The sequence below is a fragment of the Oncorhynchus nerka genome, linkage group LG11 (assembly GCF_034236695.1).
Source record: "Oncorhynchus nerka isolate Pitt River linkage group LG11, Oner_Uvic_2.0, whole genome shotgun sequence".
NCBI classification, from domain to species: Eukaryota; Metazoa; Chordata; class Actinopteri; order Salmoniformes; family Salmonidae; genus Oncorhynchus; species Oncorhynchus nerka.
The window spans coordinates 42,424,269-42,445,867 of NC_088406.1; the positions used below are offsets into that span (position 1 = coordinate 42,424,269).

Sequence of the window (21,599 nt, forward strand, 5' to 3'; positions counted from 1 at the left end):
AATGCAAGCCCTTAACCAACAATGCAGTTCAATAAATAGAGTTATGAAAATATTTACTAAATAAACTAAAGTGAAAAAAAATATATATATAAAAGTAACACAAGAAAATTACATAACAATAACAATGCTATATACAGGGGCTAACGGTACCGAGTCAATGTGCGGAGGTACAGGTTAGTCGAGGTCATTTGTAAAGTGACTATGCCTAGATAATAAACAGCGAGTAGCAGCATTGTAAAAACAAATGGGTAGGAGGGTGGGGTGGGGTGGGGAGGGTCAATGTAAAAAGTCAGGGTGGCCATTTGTTCAGTTGTTCAGCAGTCTTATGGCTTAGGGGTAGAAGCTGTTAAGGAGCCTTTTGGTCCTAGACTTGGCGCTCCGGTACCGCTTGACTTGCGGTAGCAGAGAGAACAGTCTATGACTTGGGTGACTGGAGTCTATGAAAAAATGTTGGGCCTTCCTCTGACACCGCCTAGTATATTGGTCCTGGATGTCAGGAAGCTTGGCCCCAGTGATGCACTGGGCCTTACGGCTTACGGTCGGATGCCAAGCAGTTGCCATACCACGTGGTGATGCAAATGGTCAGGAGGCTCTCTATGGTGCAGCTGTAGAACTTTCTGAGGATCTGGGGACCCATGCCAAATCTTTTCAGTCTCCTGAGGGGGAAAAGATGTTGTTGTGCCTTCTTCACAACTGTCTTGGTATGTTAGGACCATGATAGTTCGTTGGTGATGTGTACACTAAGGAACTTGAAACTCTCGACCTGCTCCACTTCAGCCCCGTCGATGTTAATGGGGGCCTGTTCGGCCCTCCTTTTCCTATAGTCCACGATCAGCTCCTTTGTCTTGCTGACATTGAGGGAGAAGTCTCAGACCTCCTCCCTATAGGATGGCTCATCGTTGTTGGTGATCAGGCCTACCACTGTTGTGTCGTCAGCAAACTTAATGATGGTGTTGGAGTCATGCTTGGCCATGCAGTTGTGAGTGAACAGGGAGTACAGGATGGGACTAAGCACACACCCCTGATGGGCCCCAGTGATGAGGATCAGCGTGCCAGATGTGTTGTTGCATACCGTGACCATCAAATAAAATAAAATAAAATGTATTTATATAGCCCTTCGTACATCAGCTGATATCTCAAAGTGCTGTACAGAAACCCAGCCTAAAACCCCAAACAGCAAGCAATGCAGGTGTAGAAGCACGGTGGCTAGGAAAAACTCCCTAGAAAGGCCAAAACCTAGGAAGAAACCTAGAGAGGAACCAGGCTATGTGGGGTGGCCAGTCCTCTTCTGGCTGTGCCGGGTGGAGATTATAACAGAACATGGCCAAGATGTTCAAATGTTCATAAATGACCAGCATGGTCGAATAATAATAAGGCAGAACAGTTGAAACTGGAGCAGCAGCACGGCCAGGTGGACTGGGGACAGCAAGGAGTCATCATGTCAGGTAGTCCTGGGGCATGGTCCTAGGGCTCAGGTCCTCTGAGAGAGAGAAAGAAAGAGAGAAGGAGAGAATTAGAGAACGCACACTTAGATTCACACAGGACACCGAATAGGACAGGAGAAGTACTCCAGATATAACAAACTGACTCTAGCCCCCCGACACATAAACTACTGCAGCATAAATACTGGAGGCTGAGACAGGAGGGGTCAGGAGACACTGACACCCCACCATCTGGGGGCGGCCCATCGGGAAGTCCAGGATCCAGTTGCAGAGGAATGTGTTTAGTTCCAGGGTTCTTAGCTTAGTGATGAGCTTTGTGGACACTATGGTGTTTAATGCTGAGCTGAAGTCAATGAACAGCATTCTCACATAGGTGTTCCTTTTGTCCAGGTGGGTAAGGGCAGTGTGGAGTGCGATTGAGATTGCGTCATCTGTGGATCTGTTGGGGCAGTATGTAAATTGGAGTGGGTCTAGGGTTTCCGGCATGATGGTGTTGATGTGAGCCATGACCAGCCTTTCAAATCACTTCATGGCTACCGATGTGAGTGCTACGGGGCTGTAATCATTCAGGCAGGTTACCTTCGCTTTCTTGAGCACAGGGACTATGGTGGTCTGTTTGAAACATGTAAGTATTACAGACTCGGTCAGGGAGAGGTTGTAAATATCAGTGAAGGCACTTTCCAGTTGGTCCACGCATGCTTCAAGTACACGTCCTGGTAATCCGTCCTGTCCCGCGGCTTTGTAAATGTTGACCTGTTTAAAGGTATTGCTGACATCAGCTACAGAGAGAGTGATCACATGGTCATTCGGAACAGCTGGTGCACTCATGCATGCTTCAGTGTTGCTTGCCTTGATGCAAGCATAAAAGGCATTTAGCTTAACTGGTAGGCTCGCGTCACTGGGCAGCTCGGGGATGGGTTTCCCTTTGTAGTCCGTAATATTTTTCAAGCCCTGCCACATCCGACAAGCATCAGAGTCGGTGTAGTAGGATTCAGTCTTAGTCCTTTATTGACGCTTTGCCTGTTTGATGGTTCATCTGAGGGCATAGAGGAATGTCTTATAAGCGTCCAGATTAGTGTCCTTCTCCTTGAAAGTGGCAGCTCTAGCCTATAGCTCGTTGCGGATGTTGCCTTTAGTCCAGGGTTTCTGGTTGGGAATTGTGCATATGGTCACTGTGGGGACGACATCGCCAATGCACTTATTGATGAAGCCAGTGACTGAGGTGGTATATTCCTCAACGCCATTGGGTGAATCCCGGAACATATTCCAGTCTGTGCACGAAAAACAGTCCTGTAACATAGCATCCGCATCATCTGAGTACTTCCGTATTGAGCAAGTCACTGGTACTTCCTGCTTTAGTTTTTCTTGTAAGCAGGAATCAGGAGGATATAATTATGGTTAAATTTGCCAAATGGAGGACGAGGGAGAGCTTTGTATGCATCTCTGTGTGTCAGGTAAAGGTGGTCTAGTGTTTTTTTCTCCTCTGGCTGCACATGTGACATGCTGATAGAAATTAATTTGCCTGCATTAAAGTCCCCGGCCACTAAGTGCGCCACTTCTGGATAAGCATTTTCTTGTTTGCTTATGGCCTTAATCATTACGTTGAGTGCGGTCTTAGTGCTAGCATCAGTTTGTGGAGGTAAATAGACGGCTATGAATAATATAGATAAGAACTCTTTTGGTAGATAGTGTGGTCTACAGATTGTCATGAGGTATTCTACCTCAGGCAAGCAATACCTTTAGTCTTCTTTAATATTAGACATCGCGCACCAGCAGTTATTGACAAATAGACACACACCCCCGCCCCTCGACTTACCAGACGTAGCTGCTCTGTCCTGCCGATGCATGGAGAAGCCAACTAGCTCTATCGTCGTTCAGCCACGTCTCGGTGAAACATCAAATATTACAGTTTTTAATGTCCTGTTGGTAGCATAGTCTTAATCGTAGATCATCCCTTTTGTTTTCCAATGATTGCACGTTGGCCAATAATACGGAGGGAAGTGGTGGTTTACCTACTCGTCGACAGCACAGAAAATGAGCCCGTAAAATGGCAGTCATCCCCTCCGGCGCCATTAATTGTGCGTCTAGCGAGTGAGAAATGATGGTTCTGTACTACTGTTGCTCATTTAATGGAAAAATTTGCAAATAGCAAATAATAGATACAAATGATATACTTACTCATTATATACTTCTGCCAGGTAAGCCTACTTTGCATTTAACATTTAATTGAGAAGGTTTTAGGGAAAGTATTTCTGTCAACCCACCAGATGGTTATCACATCAACTGGATGCACACGGAGTGATAGACAAACGTGCAAACTACATAGACAGACGGGGCGATATTGCTGGAAATTCATTGGCAGACATTGTGTTAGGTTTGGCTTTTTAAGCAAATAGTGGCTTAATGTCAATGTTGCGTTGATTAGATAGTAGCTGGGAGCTTACGGTGACTGATACTTGTGAGATTTGTTCATCACAGTTTTCGGTGAAAAATTGCATGTACTTTCAGAATTGTTTGGCAAGCATATGTGGGCTGTGGGCTGTGAGCTACTGGTAGCTGTTGGAGACCTGTTGGAGACCTGTTGGAGACCTGTTGGAGACCTGTTGGAAACCTGTTGGAGACCTGTTGGAGACCTGTTGGAAACCTGTTGGAGACCTGTTGGAGACCTGTTGGAAACCTGTTGGAGACCTGTTGGAGACCTGTTGGAAACCTGTTGGAGACCTGTTGGAGACCTGTTGGAAACCTGTTGGAGACCTGTTGGAGACCTGTTGGAAACCTGTTGGAGAACCCTGGTCTAGCCACTATGTTCTCTTCAACAATGTGGTCTGCCACATAGCAGGGTGGAGTCAGACAGAGAAGGGACTGTGGGACTGTGGGAAGGTTACAGTGAGCTAGCTGACAGGGACAGGGTGAGGGGGACTCGGCCAGTGGGGAGTGGGGGGTGAGGGGGGAGGTGGGCAGCGAAGGACGTGAGCCCTGTCCCTGGGAACCGGACCTGCAGGATAGGATTCATTCAACTCTGCTTCCTTCACAGGCTCAAAATAGAGCCATTGTGCCGTGTGTCTGCAAGTGAGCCTCTCTCTGTGTGTGTGTGTGTGTGTCATGTGTTATGTGATATTTTAATATCTTTGAATGTGTCTGCATATCTATGTGTGTATGTGTGCTCATGTGTGTGTTTTTGTCTATTGTGAGTTATATGAATATCTAATGTGTATGCATGTCTGTGTGCACGCGTGTGTGTATGTACGTGTACGTGTGTACCTGTGTGTGTTTGTTTACGGTCTCCTTGGAGTACAATGCCTGGAGGTGCACTGTGTTTGATGTGCAGGTGATGAGTTCCACTGACTCGGTCTCAGCCCAGAGGAACAAAGCCCCATGACAATGACAGGATCTGATGTCTCATCTCATTCCCCCTTCACCTCACTGAAATAACATTCTCAGACTAGGACATCTTACACCCAGCTGGTGTCTTGTACTGTAGTCCCCCATACTGAAATGCATGTGTAGTGTCACGACTAAAGCCTGGAGGTCTTCCTGACTACAGGATCATAGGGAAAACTCTTGGCTCTTATGGTCAGATATGTACTCTGTGTGTTTGTGATGTTGGACATGCCTATGAGTGCCCCGTGTCTGTCTCCCTCTCCCTGCAGGCGAGGTGTGTCACAAGTCCTACACGCAGTTCTCCAACCTGTGCCGCCACAAGCGCATGCACGCCGACTGCCGCACCCAGATCAAGTGTAAGGACTGTGGCCAGATGTTCAGCACCACCTCCTCCCTCAACAAGCACCGGCGCTTCTGTGAGGGCAAAAACCATTTCACGGTAGGGGGGTTGTTCGCCCATGCCCAAGGCATGTCCCTCCCCGGTGTCCCTGGTGCCATGGACAAGGCCGCTATGGGAGGGATGGGGCACAGCAGCGCCAGCCTGGCAGACTACTTTGGGAACCGGCACCACAGCGGCCTGACATTTCCGACCGCCCCTGGCTTCCCCTTCAGCTTCCCGGGTCTGTTCTCCTCTGGACTGTACCACCGACCCCCTCTCATACAGGCCACCTCCCCAGTCAGACGGCCCCTAGGTCCCGGTACGGAGCACATCAAGAGCCCCCTCCTGTCGCCTAGCCCCGGAGCCCAAGAGGCCAGAGAACTGCTCAAGACCCTCCGCAAGGAGGCATTGCCCGGTAGCGAGCAGCCACAGGGGACAGAGCAGCGACAGTCCCATGGCTCCTCCTCCAAGCAGAGGCACAGCGGCGGCAAGATGAGCAGCCAATCGGAGAGCAGCGATCTGGATGACGTAAGCACTCCCAGTGGGAGCGACCTAGATACCACATCAGGCTCGGAGCTGGAGAGCGACATGGAAAGCGAAGGCCAGCGGGAGAGGGCACCCCGGGAGAACGGGAAAGGGCCCAAAAGGAAGGCGGGCAGAGGCCCCCAGAGCCCCACCACCCTGATCAGTAACCACACTAAGGAGTTCCAAGGTAGCCCCGCCTTGTTCCCTCCCTCGCTGGACGAGCACACGGCTGTCTCAGGGGCGGTCAATGACTCCATCAAGGCCATCGCCTCCATCGCTGAGAGGTACTTTGGCTCCACGGGGCTGGCGGGCCTGCAGGACAAGAAGGTAGGCGCCCTGCCCTACCCCTCCATGTTCCCCCTGCCCTTCTTCCCAAACTTCTCCCCGCCCGTCTACCCCTTCCCAGAGAGAGAGCTCAGACCTCCTGGCCTAAAGGGGGAGCCCCAGTCCCCACCTGACGAACCCTCTAAGAAGCGCCAGAGCAGGACCTCTGAGTCGCCCTTTGACCTTACCACCAAGCGCAAGCAGGAGGAGAAGGTCCTCGCCCCCTTCGTCCCAGTCTCCAAATCCAAACCGGAGGCCTCCTCACGTTCCACCAATCAGGACCAGCCGCTGGATCTGAGTATGGGCGGCACTAGGAACCGCAGCAGTAGCCACGCCCCCCGGGGGGAGGAATCAAAGAAGATCCACGTGTTTGGAGAAGACAAGGCAGGGATGGAGCTACCTAAAGCCGACACCTCTCTGCAGCACGCCAGGCCCACCCCCTTGTTCATGGACCCCATCTACAGGTACTGTGAATCTCTAGAACTGAACCTCACCAGTATAAATATAAATATATATAGCAATATGTGTCTTTACCTTCCTATAAGTACTTTTTCCTATATTGTTGGATGTGAATGTCTTTTTGAGTGTCGGTGTCTAAGAACTGATAGAGTTGTAATATTAGCAGGGTTGAGAAGAGGAAGATGAACGATCCGTTTGAGGCTCTGAAAGACAAGTACATGCGGCCCGCCCCCGGCTTCCTCTTCCATCCACAGGTAGGTCCTGTCCTGTTCTATCTCAGTGTTACTGTTGCTTCACAGGGACAGCCAGACCAGGGGCCCTCTTTGCTTCTGAGGCCCAGGCAGGGTGAGGCGATCTGGGGTTGGTCTGGGGGTGGTCCGAGGGGGTCTGGTTCTGATGGGGACCAGAGGCAGTGTTCAGCCTGATCCACGCTAAAGCATGTTTGGGTCTGGTCTGTCCTGTTCACAGCTATCTGAACCAGATGTGGAAGACTGAAAAGGGCACAAACTGACAAGTTCTCACATATGTGTCTTTGACTACAATATAAAAAATGATACCCTTTTAAAGATCCCGAATTGTGCCCCCAGACTGCGCTGCCTGTGATTTCTCTACCGTGTGTAGCATGACTCAGTGCGTGTGTATGCATTGACGTACGTTGACATTCATGCTCTTCCCAGCAGTGAAAATTGGCCCGTAGGAAAACATTTTCTCAGGGCCTGGCGTTTTTAACTGGCCGTTTCAGGCCTGGTTTTTACTAGCCGTTTCAGGCCTGGTTTTTACTGGCTGTTTGAGTCGTCTGATTTATGCCCCCTTTCCACACTGTGAACCAGTCTCTAGCTCTGTAACGCCACATGGCCGTGGCACGTGGCTTAATGAGGTGTCCTATCAGTAGAAACAGTAACAGAGGTTAGGCCATCTTTATTACTTTATGATGTCTGGACACACAAATCAGTCCCAGAAACACTTTGGCCACAGGGTCTCTTTAAAAAATATATATATATTTTTACAGTTGGACATTTTCGGGTTTTGTTACCAAGTCACCTGACCCTTTGTGACATCATCACCCCCCCACCCAATGCCCATATGCGTCCAATAAAAAGCTGTTGATCCGTGGTCTACTTCCTGGTTCTGATTGCTCTTTTCCTTCTGTCCCGCCCCTCAGTTTCGTATGCCAGTTCAGAGATCCTGGGTAAGTTTCATCTACACCTACATGTCTCTGTGCTTCTGCCTCTCCTAAACCCCCAGACCCCCCCATGTCTGTATGGGTCCTCATCATAACACCCTCCGTGTCACTCAGACTGCGCATGGCTCTGGCCAATCACCAGCAACTACTGACCAGGCATCAGCCATTTACAAGCCATCACTGCTTATCACTGGATTTTAGACCCGTTTTTAAAAACAACATGCCTTTCTCAGCTTGCGAGCTATACGCTTTTTCACTCATTTTAGTAAAATAATCTTGTAAAAGTCTGCAAATTCCCATTTAGATTAATTTACAATCACTCATTTGTCCACATGATAGGCCTGGGATTTCTAGCTGGGTTCCACACTGTACTGCTAACAGCACTGAGGGTTGTATATATATTTGCTTATTTGGAGAGTGATGCAGGGCTGTTGGAATGGGCACAGAGCGGGTAAGACAGGGGGGACTGCTCTGTATCAGCGCGAGGGTAACAGTCTCTTAGGGACCCAGGGAGGGAGGGGGAGTTCCTCCCTCCGACATCTGTTTCCAGATAAGATCAACAATTGAGAATGCATCTCACTAATTAAGGCGCTCTCAGCATCACTGACATCTGAAGATAACTAATCAACAGCTGGCCCCACAGAGACACTACAGCAACAAGCAAGTTCAGACACACAGACAGAGCAGGAGGAGGAGGAGGAGAAGGAGGAAGGGAAGGGGGAGGTTGCATCTAAAGGGGATTTTGAGGGAATCACAATTAAGTAAATGTGTGAGCATTTATCCTCCTTGTTCCCGCGATTAGACCTCTCATCCTCCGTATTATATCAAATGAGTTCTAGTGAACCTGACTGAAAATATTTACGAATCTATAACATCTCAAAGCTGTTTGTTCTGATTCTGACTTATCTCACCGGTAGTAGACAATACAGAGAGTTCTCACAGAGGGAGGAACACAAGTGAACTGAACAGCCAGAGAGGACGGAGAACCAGTGTGTACCAGAGGAAGGGTTGCCTCAGTAGACAGAAGAACAGCCAGGGTGGGCCTAGCTGTTTCAGCCTCAGCCTCTCGCTCTCAAACTAAAGTGTCTTATCTTGCACGCCGGCTCAATACGGCGGACAGCTTTAGGGCTCCTAATGCGCGGGCGAGTTATGGCCTGTCATTGAGCAAGGAGGGAAACAAACTGAGCTTTAGCCCCATGCCCATAAAGAGCCCCAATGAAATACATATTGCATATTCACAAGAAATATGGAAGCATTTCACCCTCGCCTCCCCCTCCCGTTCCCGTCCTCACGAGGAGGCCTTTGATTCACGGCACAGAGCATTGGCATATTCATAATCAAATGGACCTGACACCCCACATACTCCCACAGTCGGAACTTTACACCCAGCCTTCACTCTTAATCAGCTCTGGCCTGTAACGTCTGTGGTCGTTCATTATCGGTCAGTTTCTCCATCTAGGTTCTCTTTCTGCTCTTTTTCTTTCTGTCTCTGTCTGTCTCTTGCTCTCTCTCTCTCTCTCCCTCTCACTCCCTCTCTCTCTCTCTGTCTCTCTCTCTCTGTCTCTCTCTCTCTCTCTCTCTCTCTGTCTCTCTCTCTCTCTCTCTGTCTCTCTCTCTCTCTCTCAATTTCTCACTCTCTCTCGCTTTCTCTCTCTCTCTTTCTCTGCCTCACTCTATGTAAAGTCTCAGAGTGACAGGGGGCTGAGATGGAATTTCAGTCAGTGAACAGGGCCCGTGGCGCTGCCGGAGGATCCAATCAACACTGATTTGTTGCCTTATTGAAATAAGAATAAGGGACACACAAAAAATTCAATACACGCAAAATAATGCAAATTTGTGGCACCTTAAAAAAAAGCTGTCCTGCTCGAGATAGGCTGACAGGCCCCGCGGCCTGCTGGGATGTCCCCCCCCTTCCCTCCTTCCTCTTCTTCTCCCCCATCCCTCCATCCCGCCCCTCTCAGCACAGCGATATCATTATTACCCGTGTCTGGCCCTTGATCAGTAATGTCAACATCTTTCATATTGACAAATGTGCTGTCTGCCCGCATTGTGCACCGAATGGTTTACAGCCCAGCAGTGGACATGAATCACTCCTCTGCCCCTGCACACACACACAAACACAAGTATAGCATGCAAGCACACACACACATAGAGTAAGCAAGCACACAAACACACATTAACACACTCTTTTTCTTCCTCTCACACACACACCTTACTAACACATATTCTCTCTATCACTCCCTCACTCACTCTCTCTCACACACACACACACACACACACACACACACACACACACACACACACACACACACACACACACACACACACACACACACACACACACACATCTGACAAGTAGATGTTTCTCCATGGATTTTAAGCATATTTGATGAAAGCAAATGTTAGCCTCCATTAGTAAATTGTATACAGTCCTTCTGTTTGTTTGTTTGTGTGTGCGTGCGTGCATGTGTGTGCAGGCATGCGTGCGGGCATGTGTGTGTGTTGTGTGTGTGTGTGGGCATGCGTGCAGGGGTGTGTGTGTGTGTGTGTGTGTGTGTGTGTGTGTGTGTGTGTGTGTGTAAAACAGAGTTGATTACATTCATACACCACCTGACCTGACTTCCACTGACCAGTAGTGGTGGAATGAAGCTGCATAATATTCCCATATACAATACCCTAATACCAGCCCTGGAAAAGACAGTCAATAATACTCTGATCTGATGTGTAAAGTACAGTATTGGTTTCTATTTTCAATATGACCTAGTTTGAATACAGCCTTGGTTTATGGTGTCTCTCAACTCAATGCCAGTCAGAGCTTCTCTCTGAAGGACTATACTCATGTTGTCACATCAACCCCTCTGCTCTGTTCTGCTTATATGCACTGCTGGCACTACCTTCAGGGGCTATTTAGGGGGATCTTTTGCGACATTGGACTGTATTATTGATGGAAAATAACCCTAACCTAATGTGTCCGGCTCCACCCAACATTTTTTCCCCCGTCAACAAAGGCATATCTATAATCTCTAGGAACACTACTTACCAGTTTGAAGGGTAAATGTGTCCCTCGCTATCAAATAAATGTCTGAACGCAACTTTTGTCCGAACGGCACCACAATCCTGCCTAGTTAGACAGTGGGCTGCTTCACTCAACACTTCCTACCATGTAATCTACCACTGTCTGTACAGCAGGAATGTGGTGCGGTTAGGACAAACATTGCATTCAGACATTTATTTGATAGCGAGGGACACATTTAACCTTCAAACTGGTAAGTAGTGTTCCTAGAGATTATAGATATGCCTTTGTTGATGGGATTTTTGGTGTTGTTGGGTTAAGGCCCACACATTAGGTTAGGGAATGATGTTCAACCAAGGGAGTCCATAATACAGCCCCACATCCCTAAAGACTCCACAAGTTGCCCCTGAAGCTGAAACCTGCCAGGTGATCAATTGAAATAAGGTGTGTTACTGACTGACTTACTTGGTTAAATGAAGGTTCCATAAAGTTTTTACCTGACCATTCATGTGACATGTCTCTCCTCAGATGTCGGCCATTGAGAACATGGCGGAGAAGCTTGAGACGTTTGGTTCGCTTAACCCGGAGTCAGGTGACCTGATGCGCTCCGTCCCCTCCATGTTTGACTTCCGAGCTCCGCCCACTGCCCTCCCCGAGACGCTACTGCGGAAGGGCAAGGAGCGCTACACCTGCAGGTAACCATGGAAACCGTTTACTCTCAAATAGTACCAGAGGTTGCTTTGGTTTTGTCTTCACTATACGTCATCTCTGGTTTTGGCCTCGTGACTTTCTGATTGAAAGTGCCATGGTTTTGCTCAATTCCTATTTCTATACTTCTAAATTCATGAATTGAGTTGGATTGAATTGAATTTGATTAAATTGAATTGGAATAGACCCTAAACCTGAAAAGTACATATGTCCTTGAGTGTATGGCCTATTTCCATTCCATGTCCTTGAGACAAACATTTTGTTCATTTCCATGGCTGGCCAGTGTCAACCCTTTGAGGTGACTGTGTGTGCTGTGTTACTCAGTGAGGGGCCGTGCTTGGCCCCCTCTTTCTCCCACTGTTTACCCAGGGAGTTGGCCCTGATTAGCAGATTAATACGAGAGGCTTTGGGGCCCCGGCGGTGCTTTGATCTAACTCTTTGCTGTGTGTGTGGACAACACCCACTCTCTGCACCTACCCACTGCTACGTTATACACATAAGCTTACTCACACACATTCCATTAGCTTCTAGTGCTGAGTGTGGTGGTGAAATATTAAAATAGCTAGTTGTTAGTGGAATTATGAAGCCATAACACGATGCATAAATGATGTTGCACTCAAGCAGGTTTTATCAGTTAATTGATAGAGACATAGTAACAGGTATTCTTTTGAATCGATTTTGATTTATAGTGAACATGTGTTTTTCCTATTGTGAGTTTTGTGTTGTTAATGCTGCATGTTCTAAGATATGTCGCAGACATTTGAATACATTTTCTGCTGGTAATTTGAATCTAAGATGTATGGTGACACGAGGTGTTCTCTGCCCATCAGATACTGCGGTAAACTATTCCCACGGTCTGCCAACCTGACCCGCCACCTAAGGACACACACAGGAGAGCAACCGTACAGGTAAGTCACACACACACACACACACACACACACACACACACACACACACACACACACACACACACACACACACACACACACACACACACACACACACATCATGTGCTAAACATACCCAGCCCTAAAGAAGGGTCAGCCGTAGGATGAGGGATGTGGGAAAAGGGAGTGTGATCATGCCATGCTGAAAGGATGATGTCCCTCTAACACTCCTATAACGTCAGTTCGTCTCACCCCGCGAGCGCAGACAATACTCAATAAAGACAGGACAGCCTTTTCATTACAGTATAAGTCATCTGTTAATGTCTGTCAGATAGACTACACACAATTTCACACAGACACACAAAGACCCATAAAAAGAACACAAAAGCACACCATCATAAACACATACACACACTTTCTCAGAGAACATGATCAGGCACACACCGAGTCCTCCCAGACAGCCATCGTTCATTTATCAGACCCAGTCCGCTGCTACACGGATATTTTCCCAGATAATTCCTGTCCATAGTTATGGGCAGCATTCTTGTGTGTTTTCCTACGCCATTAAAAGCCTGGAACAATTATCATTCTGCTAAATAATTTGCCTGATGAAAAATGGTGGCCGACGTCTGGTTGACAGGAGGGGGGTTTGAACTTGAAGATGGGGGAGGGTGTGACAGGGAGAGGGGAGATGAGAGGGGGGGTAAAGAAGGAAGTTTGGTGAAAAATGGGGGTGATGAGGAGCAGGGGCAGATGTCCAGGGGTAGCAGCTGGAATAATGACTGTGATGTCGGAGAGGGCGACTCGGAGCACACACACACACACACACACACACACACACACACACACACACACAGAGTACACAATCCAGGGGAGGCCAGTTGACCACAGGGGAGGCCATCAGGCCTCTGCAGCAGCCTGATAGATTGAGCCTCTACCCTCTGGCACGTCATTAAAGATCTCTGCGGAAGATAACAGGGCGCTCCTGAGGGACGGCCAATTGGGCAAGCTAATTCCAGCTAGAAGAAAAGATGTAATCATCTTGTTTAATTTTGCATAGGGGGGGGCTACGCTCAAACAGATGTGGAGGGGGCTAGGCTCGAACAGATTTGTTGCATGCCTGTTTTGTGAGAGAAGAATGTGATTTGTATTGTGCTGGCAGGAGATAAGAGACAGAGCTGGTTTCACCTTGAACGAGCTCCTCCATCATGTCTGAGAGAGAGAGAGAATGGGGGATGGCGGGGGCTGTCCATGAACACACGTATGTGTTTGTGTGTGTATCATTAGAATAGTGGAGATTGTTAAAGGCATACTTCAGAGTCAGATGAACTCATGGAAAACATCTGTATGTCTCTGCATCCAGTATGAAGGAGGTTAGAGGTAGTTTCACCAGCCAATGCTAACTAGTGTTAGTGCAATGACTAGAAAGTCTATGCTATCTACTAGCATGCTAGCAGTTACCATAGACATCCAGTCATTGCGCTAACACTAGTTAGCAACTTCTCTCTGCACACAGAGACATAGAAATTATATCTGGCAGGTTGGAGCGTTGGGCCAGTAACCGAAAGCTTGCTGGATCGAATCCCAGAGCTGACAAGGTAAAAATCTGTCATTCTGCAGTTAACCCACTGTTCCCTGGGTGCTGATGACGTGGATGTTGATTAAGGCAGCCCCCCCCCCCCCCCCGCACCTCTCTGATTCAGACAGAAGACACATTTCAGTTGAATGCATTCAGTTGTACAACTTACTAGGAATCCCCTTTTCCCTTTCCCTTACTAGTTCATCTGACACTGGGAAGTAGACGAAGGGCTTCATTGTCAAAACCGTGAAGTATCCCTTTAAGGCCTATGTCTTTCTTTGCTTGTATTATTTTACTGTATCTACTCCAGCATGTGTGTAGTGTATTTGTATTGTTCCACATGAGTCCCATCTGTTTTGACCTTTGACCTCTATGAGTGACCCCTACCTATCTGTCTCCTCAGGTGTAAGTACTGCGACCGCTCGTTCAGCATCTCCTCCAATCTGCAGCGCCACATCCGCAACATCCACAACAAGGAGAAGCCCTTCAAGTGTCACCTGTGTGACCGCTGCTTCGGCCAGCAGACCAACCTGGACCGTCACCTCAAGAAACACGAGAACGGTAACCTCTCAGGTGAGAGAGCCTCTCAGTCAATCAATCAATCAAATGTATTTATAAAGCTCTTGTTACATAAGTAGTTGGTTACAAAGTGCTTTACAGACACCTGGGAAATGAACCCGTGTAGTAGCAGTGTACTTACATCCAGTAATCTTCCCAGCGTGAAATAGTTCCCAGTCGCTATGATTGTGACGTCATGTTGTAAAATGTCTCACAGTGTGAAAATGTTCCCAGCTCTTTATGTGGATGGCTGAGCTCGTGCCACGTCTCTCTCCCTCACCCTCGCTCACCCTTGATTTAGCTCGCTGGTCGAGATGGCTTGTTCTCAGAGGTGTGCAGTTTGTAAAGCTAAATACAAAAAAATTATGTCATGACAGAAAGACAGGTACACGTTTTAATGCTCCCGCAGTTTTATTGTGGGATGTTTCAATCCTGACAAACTATTTTGGGTCCAAGCGTTGCACAATAAAACTGCGGGAGCATTCAACAGTGTGTGTGTATCTATCTTTCTTCAAATTAACTGGTGACCAACAAAACTGCTGATGATTCAAATATATTTATGTGCTGTGTGAGCACTCACTCACTCAGCCTCAATTGCCTCCGTAAATTCTCCAGCTGTTTAATGTAATTTACTTATGGTTAAAGAAAGCATTTGGGGAAGCTAAGAAATTAGATTAAATTAATCTGTCGTCCGTCTCTGCGACAACACCATACCGTTGCGCTCTGAATGTTCGACGACTCGGCAGCTTTTTTCGGCGGCACAAATCATCGCTGGTTGAGTGTGATAGGTTGCTCTGCGTCGCAGCAACCCCCTGAATCGCATCAGAAATGTGGAGGCAAGCAGGAGACACCTGGCCAGACGCCCATCGTAACGTTCTGGTTGGGGAGCTAGTCTAATTGATCAGATACATTAACTTATTAAAGCAAATATTGGCATTGCATTCTCTGGAAACCTAGAGACTTGTACATTTGGTCCCATCACTGTCTGAGCTCCTAGTGGCAATATAATATTGGTTTGCTTAAATATATGCTTATTATACTCAACCGGGTACTATATTGGGGATGAGTACTGCCAGGAAAAAACAGACTGGAGTACAGGGTTAGGGTCTGCCATATCAATTCCGGAAGTACACAAACATTCCAATTCTAAATTGAACTGAAATGAAATGGAACAATTGACCTCAACCCCGCAGTAGCTTTACTTCTGGGTAATAAGGCCAGTGTAAGGGTGCTATTCCTGCAGGCCTTGGTCCAACACCAACAGGAGATTCAGTACATACTGGTACACTGGTGCCCCATGCAGGCCAGTGGGGGATTGGTTTCTCGTCAACTATCTGATTCCAAATAGTTTCTTGTCATCCAAAGGGAGAATCCAATGGGGCTGTCACTTTGGTCTTAATTGTATTCTTTTAATACTAATATTCAAACGGACTGATTAGAATTGTTGTCTTTCTGTAGGCACGGCTGCGTCCTCCCCTCGGTCAGAGCTGGACAGCAGCAGCGCCATCCTGGATGACAAAGAGGACTCCTACTTCAACGAAATACGAAACTTTATCGGCAACACAGGCCAGAACCAGCCGTCCCCTGACCATTCTGAGGAAGGGTAAGTCATGTGTTTTGATGTGTGTGTGAATGTACATGTACTATATGTGTGTGTGTAAAAAAAAAAAAGCTTTTACAAACAGTACATGCATTCATCATTCATCTTATCCTCTGTAGCACACACACACATGCACACACACACGCACACAAACGAGAGGCCTGCTTTTCTGCAGTACATATTCAGTGCTTGAGGCTAAACAGGGAGACGATTATAGACAAACATGGGTGGACACGGCCTCTCTGTGCTGGCCTGCTACGGCATTCTGATGCACTTCAGCCTTTATTCATTTCTGTGTGCGTTCGTGTGTGTGTGTGTGTATTAATGAACATGTCGCCCAGGGAGGTTCGAAGCAACAAGCAATCATCACTGACGACATCTGGGATAATTACCACATTTGGAAACGTGCTGGAGCTTTTCACAACTGTTGACTTTGGGCCATGCATGTGCACCGGTATCGGCCTTGCACACAATTATGTCTGATGATTATGCAAATGAATTTTCTTGTAAAACTATGATCAACTTCAGGATAGCGGTCGGCTACAGGTCGGCGGATTTATTTTTACGTGCCTTGGGTTTGATCAGGGAGGTAGAGATAGAGATCTCTGACTTTCTTTTGTGTAGAAAAGGGGTTGTGGGTGCAGGCTTTGGAGCGTCAGTGAGATGTGGGGGGGGACCTGCAGCCCGTGAGCGACTTGCTCCCACATCTGGAACCAACATGTCCGCCGACAGGAAGAAAGTCGGAGAAGGTGGGGTCAGGGGGTCGGCCCGTGTTTCCTTTCAAAGTGCGGCGCTCCTGACTACTTATGATAGATACTTTATCCCCAGCAAATTACCACGTTTGAACGCGTAATTAGCGGATCTGTTTTCTTAATCACGGAGGCTCTGGTCTGGGACGGCGCTGCTGGTCTCGCTATGCAGTGCGTTGCGATGTCGACAAGACATGGCAACTACCGCCTTGGCAGCCCTGGCCCTCTCCCAGTCCCACCCAGGGGGCGCGTTGCTTTTCAACTCTGTCCAATTCCCGCTATAATCGCCCCAGTCTGATAAACGCTAGAGATGGATAGCAGATAGCAGATTCTCCCCATTGTGCTAAAATATGCAATTATTCTCCCACTCCTTTTCTTCTCGACTCATTGCAAACTCAGTTTTTCTTCTCCTTCAAATAGATCATTTCCTGGACTCTTCACGGTCCTCTAATCTATGAGGCGATTTTGGCGGGTGTATAACGAGGGTCCACAGCCAGACTTTGTGTGCTAGCCTCTTCTAGAAAAATACATAGTTGGGAGCTGACGAGAGACATCCCAGAGTGTAATTAGTGAATCAGTCTTAATGTGGTTCCAGATGATTTACCAAATGGTGGTTTCCTGAGGCTGTAGAGACAGTGGACAGATTAAACCCCAGTCAGGTTTTGATAGCTGGGCCTTTTCTCCCCGTGGGGACCAGGGAAATGGGCTGCTTGGCAAGGCCCTCATAACTCTCCCAACAAATGGGCCTGTCAGCTAAATATTTTGCCTATTAGATGAATCTGAGATAGTAGGAAAATAAACAACGGGAGAGACCGAGCGGTGCTGTTAAGTGCTGCAGCGATCAGCGAGACGTTCATAGAGCCCGTGCCCAGAGGGGCCCCCGAGACGCGATGACAAACGGGATTCCCACTCTGCCTCTCTCTGCCCCAGCTCAGCTGCCATGGCTCGCTCCGCTCCGCCCTACGCTGCTCTACCCACTCGCTCTCTATCCTCTCTCTACTCCCATTGTTCACTCAGGAAGGAGGGACTCTTACAGGGACTGACTGGTCAAAATATACAAGACCACAAGACCACATTTCATTGTAAAGTTTTATGTAAGAATGAGTGTGTTAGCCTTGTATCCATAAGTGTATGGTGCATGGCAATGATAGAAGAGTATAATTGGCTTCAGCAAGTACAACATGGCTAAGCGTGAGCGTGTATATTGCTTATGTAAAGTTTTTGCAGCACTGTGCTAGTGATGTGCCAGGTTTTACTCGTGTATTTCCTGGTCTCCGCTCCTAGATTGAACGGTGGTCCTTTCGAGGAGGAGAAGCCCCTGGTGGCCAGCCATGGGTCACGTGACCTGGAGGAGGAGGGGGAGGAGCTTGGCGCCAAGGAGGAGGAAGGGGAGCAGAGCAACAACGCTGACGGGAAACCTAGGGACGAAGCTCACCCCGGCAACCTAGATGGTGACATCCTACTCAACGAAATAGAACTTGACGGCCCTAGCGATTTGGAGCTCAACTGCAAGACTTCTCCAAGGAGGTACGAGTTGTGGGGATTAGCCTCCACCATAAATATCTACTCACGCAACTATGTAGACCAAAATATATGGACACATACGCATATGTACCAAGCTGAGACACTGTGACAGTATATTGCCATTCTTTAAACCCCCTGAAGGGATCATTGAATGGAATTGAGTTGAGTTAGTTCAATTTAATTTATTTAAGTTTAGTTGAGAAATTGAATTGAGTTGAATTGAATGTTGACAGGGATTTGGTTGTCTCCCTCCTCTCCAGGTATGAGGAGGAAGAGGATCAGAGTAGCTACTCTGCGCTGGATCACATCCGTCACTTCTCTGACATGCATAAGATGGAGGACAGTGAGTTCAGCGACGGGGACAGCACCTCCTTTGGCTCCCCCAGCCTGCCTGAGGCTGTCAAACAGCCCCTGTACAGGAAATCCAAGTCCCAGGTGTGCGTGTTTGTTGTGTGTGTGTGTGCGTGCCTGTTTGTGTGACATGTAACATGATAATGTATGAAAAATTATACAAATGTATGCAATCAAATCAGTACTTTAAGGGGGGGTGTATATGTGCAACCATGTGTGTGTGTGCTCATGCATGTGCGGTGTATTTGTGTGAGTGTGTATCTACACTTTAGGTGTGTATTGGAGTTAACCTGTCACTCTCCCTCTCCCCAGGCGTACGCCATGATGCTGTCTCTGGCTGACAAGGACGCACTCCACCCAGCCAACCACACACCAGCCACCATGTGGCACAGCCTGGCGCGGGCCGCTGCTGAGTCCAGTGCCATCCAGTCCCTCAGCCATGTATGATGCCGTGATCCCTGACCCCTAACCCCCCCGAACCCGACCTATCGCACTGAGAGGCCTTGGGGTCCGTCAGCGGGGCCCCTGGCCCTTGGCCCGTCACAGACTGCTGAGCAGAACCACGGCCCATCTGACTGCTGAGCAGAATGCCTTACACACGTGCAGGGTCACCGTCCACAGAGAACCGCCCAGCCCAGCCCTCCAAGAGATCCAACAAACATCCCTCCTGTGACCTTAAATTGAGTCAGTATGTTTAATATCAACGACAATGATGATGATAGTGATTATTGACTATGGTGATGAAAATAACAATGGTAAGTAATAATAGCTGTATTTATTCTGTTGATTTTTTATGTTTTGCACAGCAGCGGCAGCTGGTAGGAGGGATGATGGAGATGGTTTTGTTTGATGTTACATTGCTAGAGCATTTCATGTGTCCACTCAGCTGAGAACAGTCTTCCTCAGTGCGAAGTCGGTTGTATTTAGAGAACCCATTCGGGACCGCGGTCCAACCACGGTTGGATATGTGTACAGAGTACAGACCCTACCTAGCCCCACATAGCCCTACCTAATCTTAACAGGCCACACCTAAGCATCCCTAGCTCCACCTAGAACCTCATAATCCTACCTAGACCTACCATGCCAGCTACCTAACCCCACATGGCCACTCCTAGTATACCTGGCCACTCCTAGCATACCTGGCCACTCCTAGCATACCTGGCCACTCCTAGCATACCTGGCCACACGCCTTCCCAGCACCACAGCTTCAGACCTTCTCAGCTGAATTGGAGTATCAGTGAAATACGTTATGAGAATGATTCCCTTTAACCCCTGGATATAAACAGGTGTTTTCCCATCAACATGTACTTATATAAATGCTAGGATACTTGGAAGGGTGGTGCTGAGTAAAGACTCGAGTCCAAATGAACTTCACCTCTCCAAGAACGATGGTGCTACAAACGCATTACGACAAGATTGTTGATGAACGAAGATCAAAATGAAAATTGAAAACGGAGAAAAATCGGACTGGTTTCACAACCCAAGAAAGAGTTTGCATAGCTGCGTGTGTCTGCACAATCACAGAACTGTACACGAGGGTCTGAAAACTGCGGCTCTGAAGCTGGACTCCGTCCCACCCTGCTGCACTCTCTGTGAAAGGATCTAAATAGTTTGTCATTTTAGTTGAAGTAAAAAAGAAACCACAATTTTTTTCTTTTTACTCTGAAAAAGTAGCAAGTGCTGAATTATAATTGTTAAACAGTAATAAGGGCATCTCTCCTCCTTCCCGAAACCCCAAACTCATCGTAGTCGGCCATCGATACCACTAATTAGCCTAAATGCTAGTTGTTAGCTACCCCCTTCCTTGTGTGTCTTTCATTTTTTAGACAATCATGTTTTCTTGTGTTGTTTTTTTCTACATTTTTATTGTTGTTGATGTTATTGCTGTTGTATGTTGAGAATTGTATTTATTTCTTGGCAAACTGTAGTTTGTTTACTGAATAGCACTGCTCTTACCCATAGCGAAGGGGAGATTCCTCGCTGGGGCCTACTCCAGAACTCAATGGGGTTTGTAGATGACGTTTGAGTGCCGGATAGTATTAAACATACCATTCACTCTTTATTCTTCTATTGAAACTGGTTGATGATGAATAGATATTACTTCGGGTTTTTTTGTACGACAATTTATTGATTCAAATGTAAATGTAAAAAAACAAACCTTATAAAGACATGAACAAATAAAAAGATTCCAGGTATAATTTCTTCATAATCGCATGATTGGTCTTCATAGATCTGTATCTGGCAGTTTTCTACGGTGGTCTGCAAGCTTGTGTGCCGTTCAGTCCATGTTAATCCCTTGTGCCAAACCTATAATAAATAACAGATTATATTCATTTATCCTCCCATTTTGAGGGACCAGATTGTTTGTTTTTTGTCGTTGTTGTTTTTGTTTATAATCCATTTTAAAAAGTAATCAGCAAGTTGAGGTACTTTGTTTTAATGCTTTCTACAATGTAACTGTAATGCAATTGAATTCAATACTGTGGGAGGATCAATTAAGAAATAAAGGACTACAATGTGGATTAAATGTGTGCTCTCGCTTTCTCTTCCTCTCTCTGACTCTCTCCCTGCCCCCCTCCCTCCCTCTTGTCCAGACAGTGTGTTAAAATAAGAGCTGGGTGTCAGAGAGACACCTGGCCCTTTCTCCTGGCTCTCCCAGGGCCTCCGAGTGTGAGATAACTCTGGTCCCCCCTTTCTTCCCAGGCCATGGCACAGAGAGCGACATAGACAGAGGGAAAGAGAGACTGAGCCAGACACAGAGGGAGAGAAAGAAAGAGAGATTGAGCCAGACACAGAGGGAGAGAAAGAAAGAGAGATTGAGCCAGACACAGAGGGAGAGAAAGAAAGAGAGAGAAAGAGAGGCTGAGGGAGAAGCGTAGTGTAGTGGAAGCGGAGGCAGGAATGTGTCCTCTTTATTTGGGGCCATGTTGTGGGCCA

At 47.5% G+C, this 21,599-nt stretch overlaps 1 protein-coding gene across 15 annotated transcripts in view; it reads left to right on the forward strand.

Annotated features, from left to right (window-relative positions):
- The window catches only part of LOC115136895 (histone-lysine N-methyltransferase MECOM-like), a 202,613-nt gene extending 181,424 nt beyond the window's left edge, over positions 1 to 21,189 (forward strand). For 7 of the 15 annotated variants that reach the window (XM_029672772.2, XM_029672773.2, XM_029672776.2 and 4 more), the window contains 10 exons: positions 5,093 to 6,515; positions 6,674 to 6,764; positions 7,673 to 7,699; positions 11,235 to 11,401; positions 12,245 to 12,322; positions 14,284 to 14,453; positions 15,897 to 16,041; positions 18,072 to 18,314; positions 18,572 to 18,746; positions 18,975 to 21,189. In XM_029672772.2, coding sequence (XP_029528632.2) covers positions 5,093 to 6,515; positions 6,674 to 6,764; positions 7,673 to 7,699; positions 11,235 to 11,401; positions 12,245 to 12,322; positions 14,284 to 14,453; positions 15,897 to 16,041; positions 18,072 to 18,314; positions 18,572 to 18,746; positions 18,975 to 19,109 — 2,654 coding nt within the window. In that variant the 3' untranslated portion in view covers positions 19,110 to 21,189. The remainder of the gene's footprint in view (positions 1 to 5,092; positions 6,516 to 6,673; positions 6,765 to 7,672; positions 7,700 to 11,234; positions 11,402 to 12,244; positions 12,323 to 14,283; positions 14,454 to 15,896; positions 16,042 to 18,071; positions 18,315 to 18,571; positions 18,747 to 18,974) is intronic. The other 8 variants (XM_029672774.2, XM_029672780.2, XM_029672783.2 and 5 more) reach the window with 3 other exon arrangements.
- Positions 21,190 to 21,599: the final 410 nt, after the last annotated feature.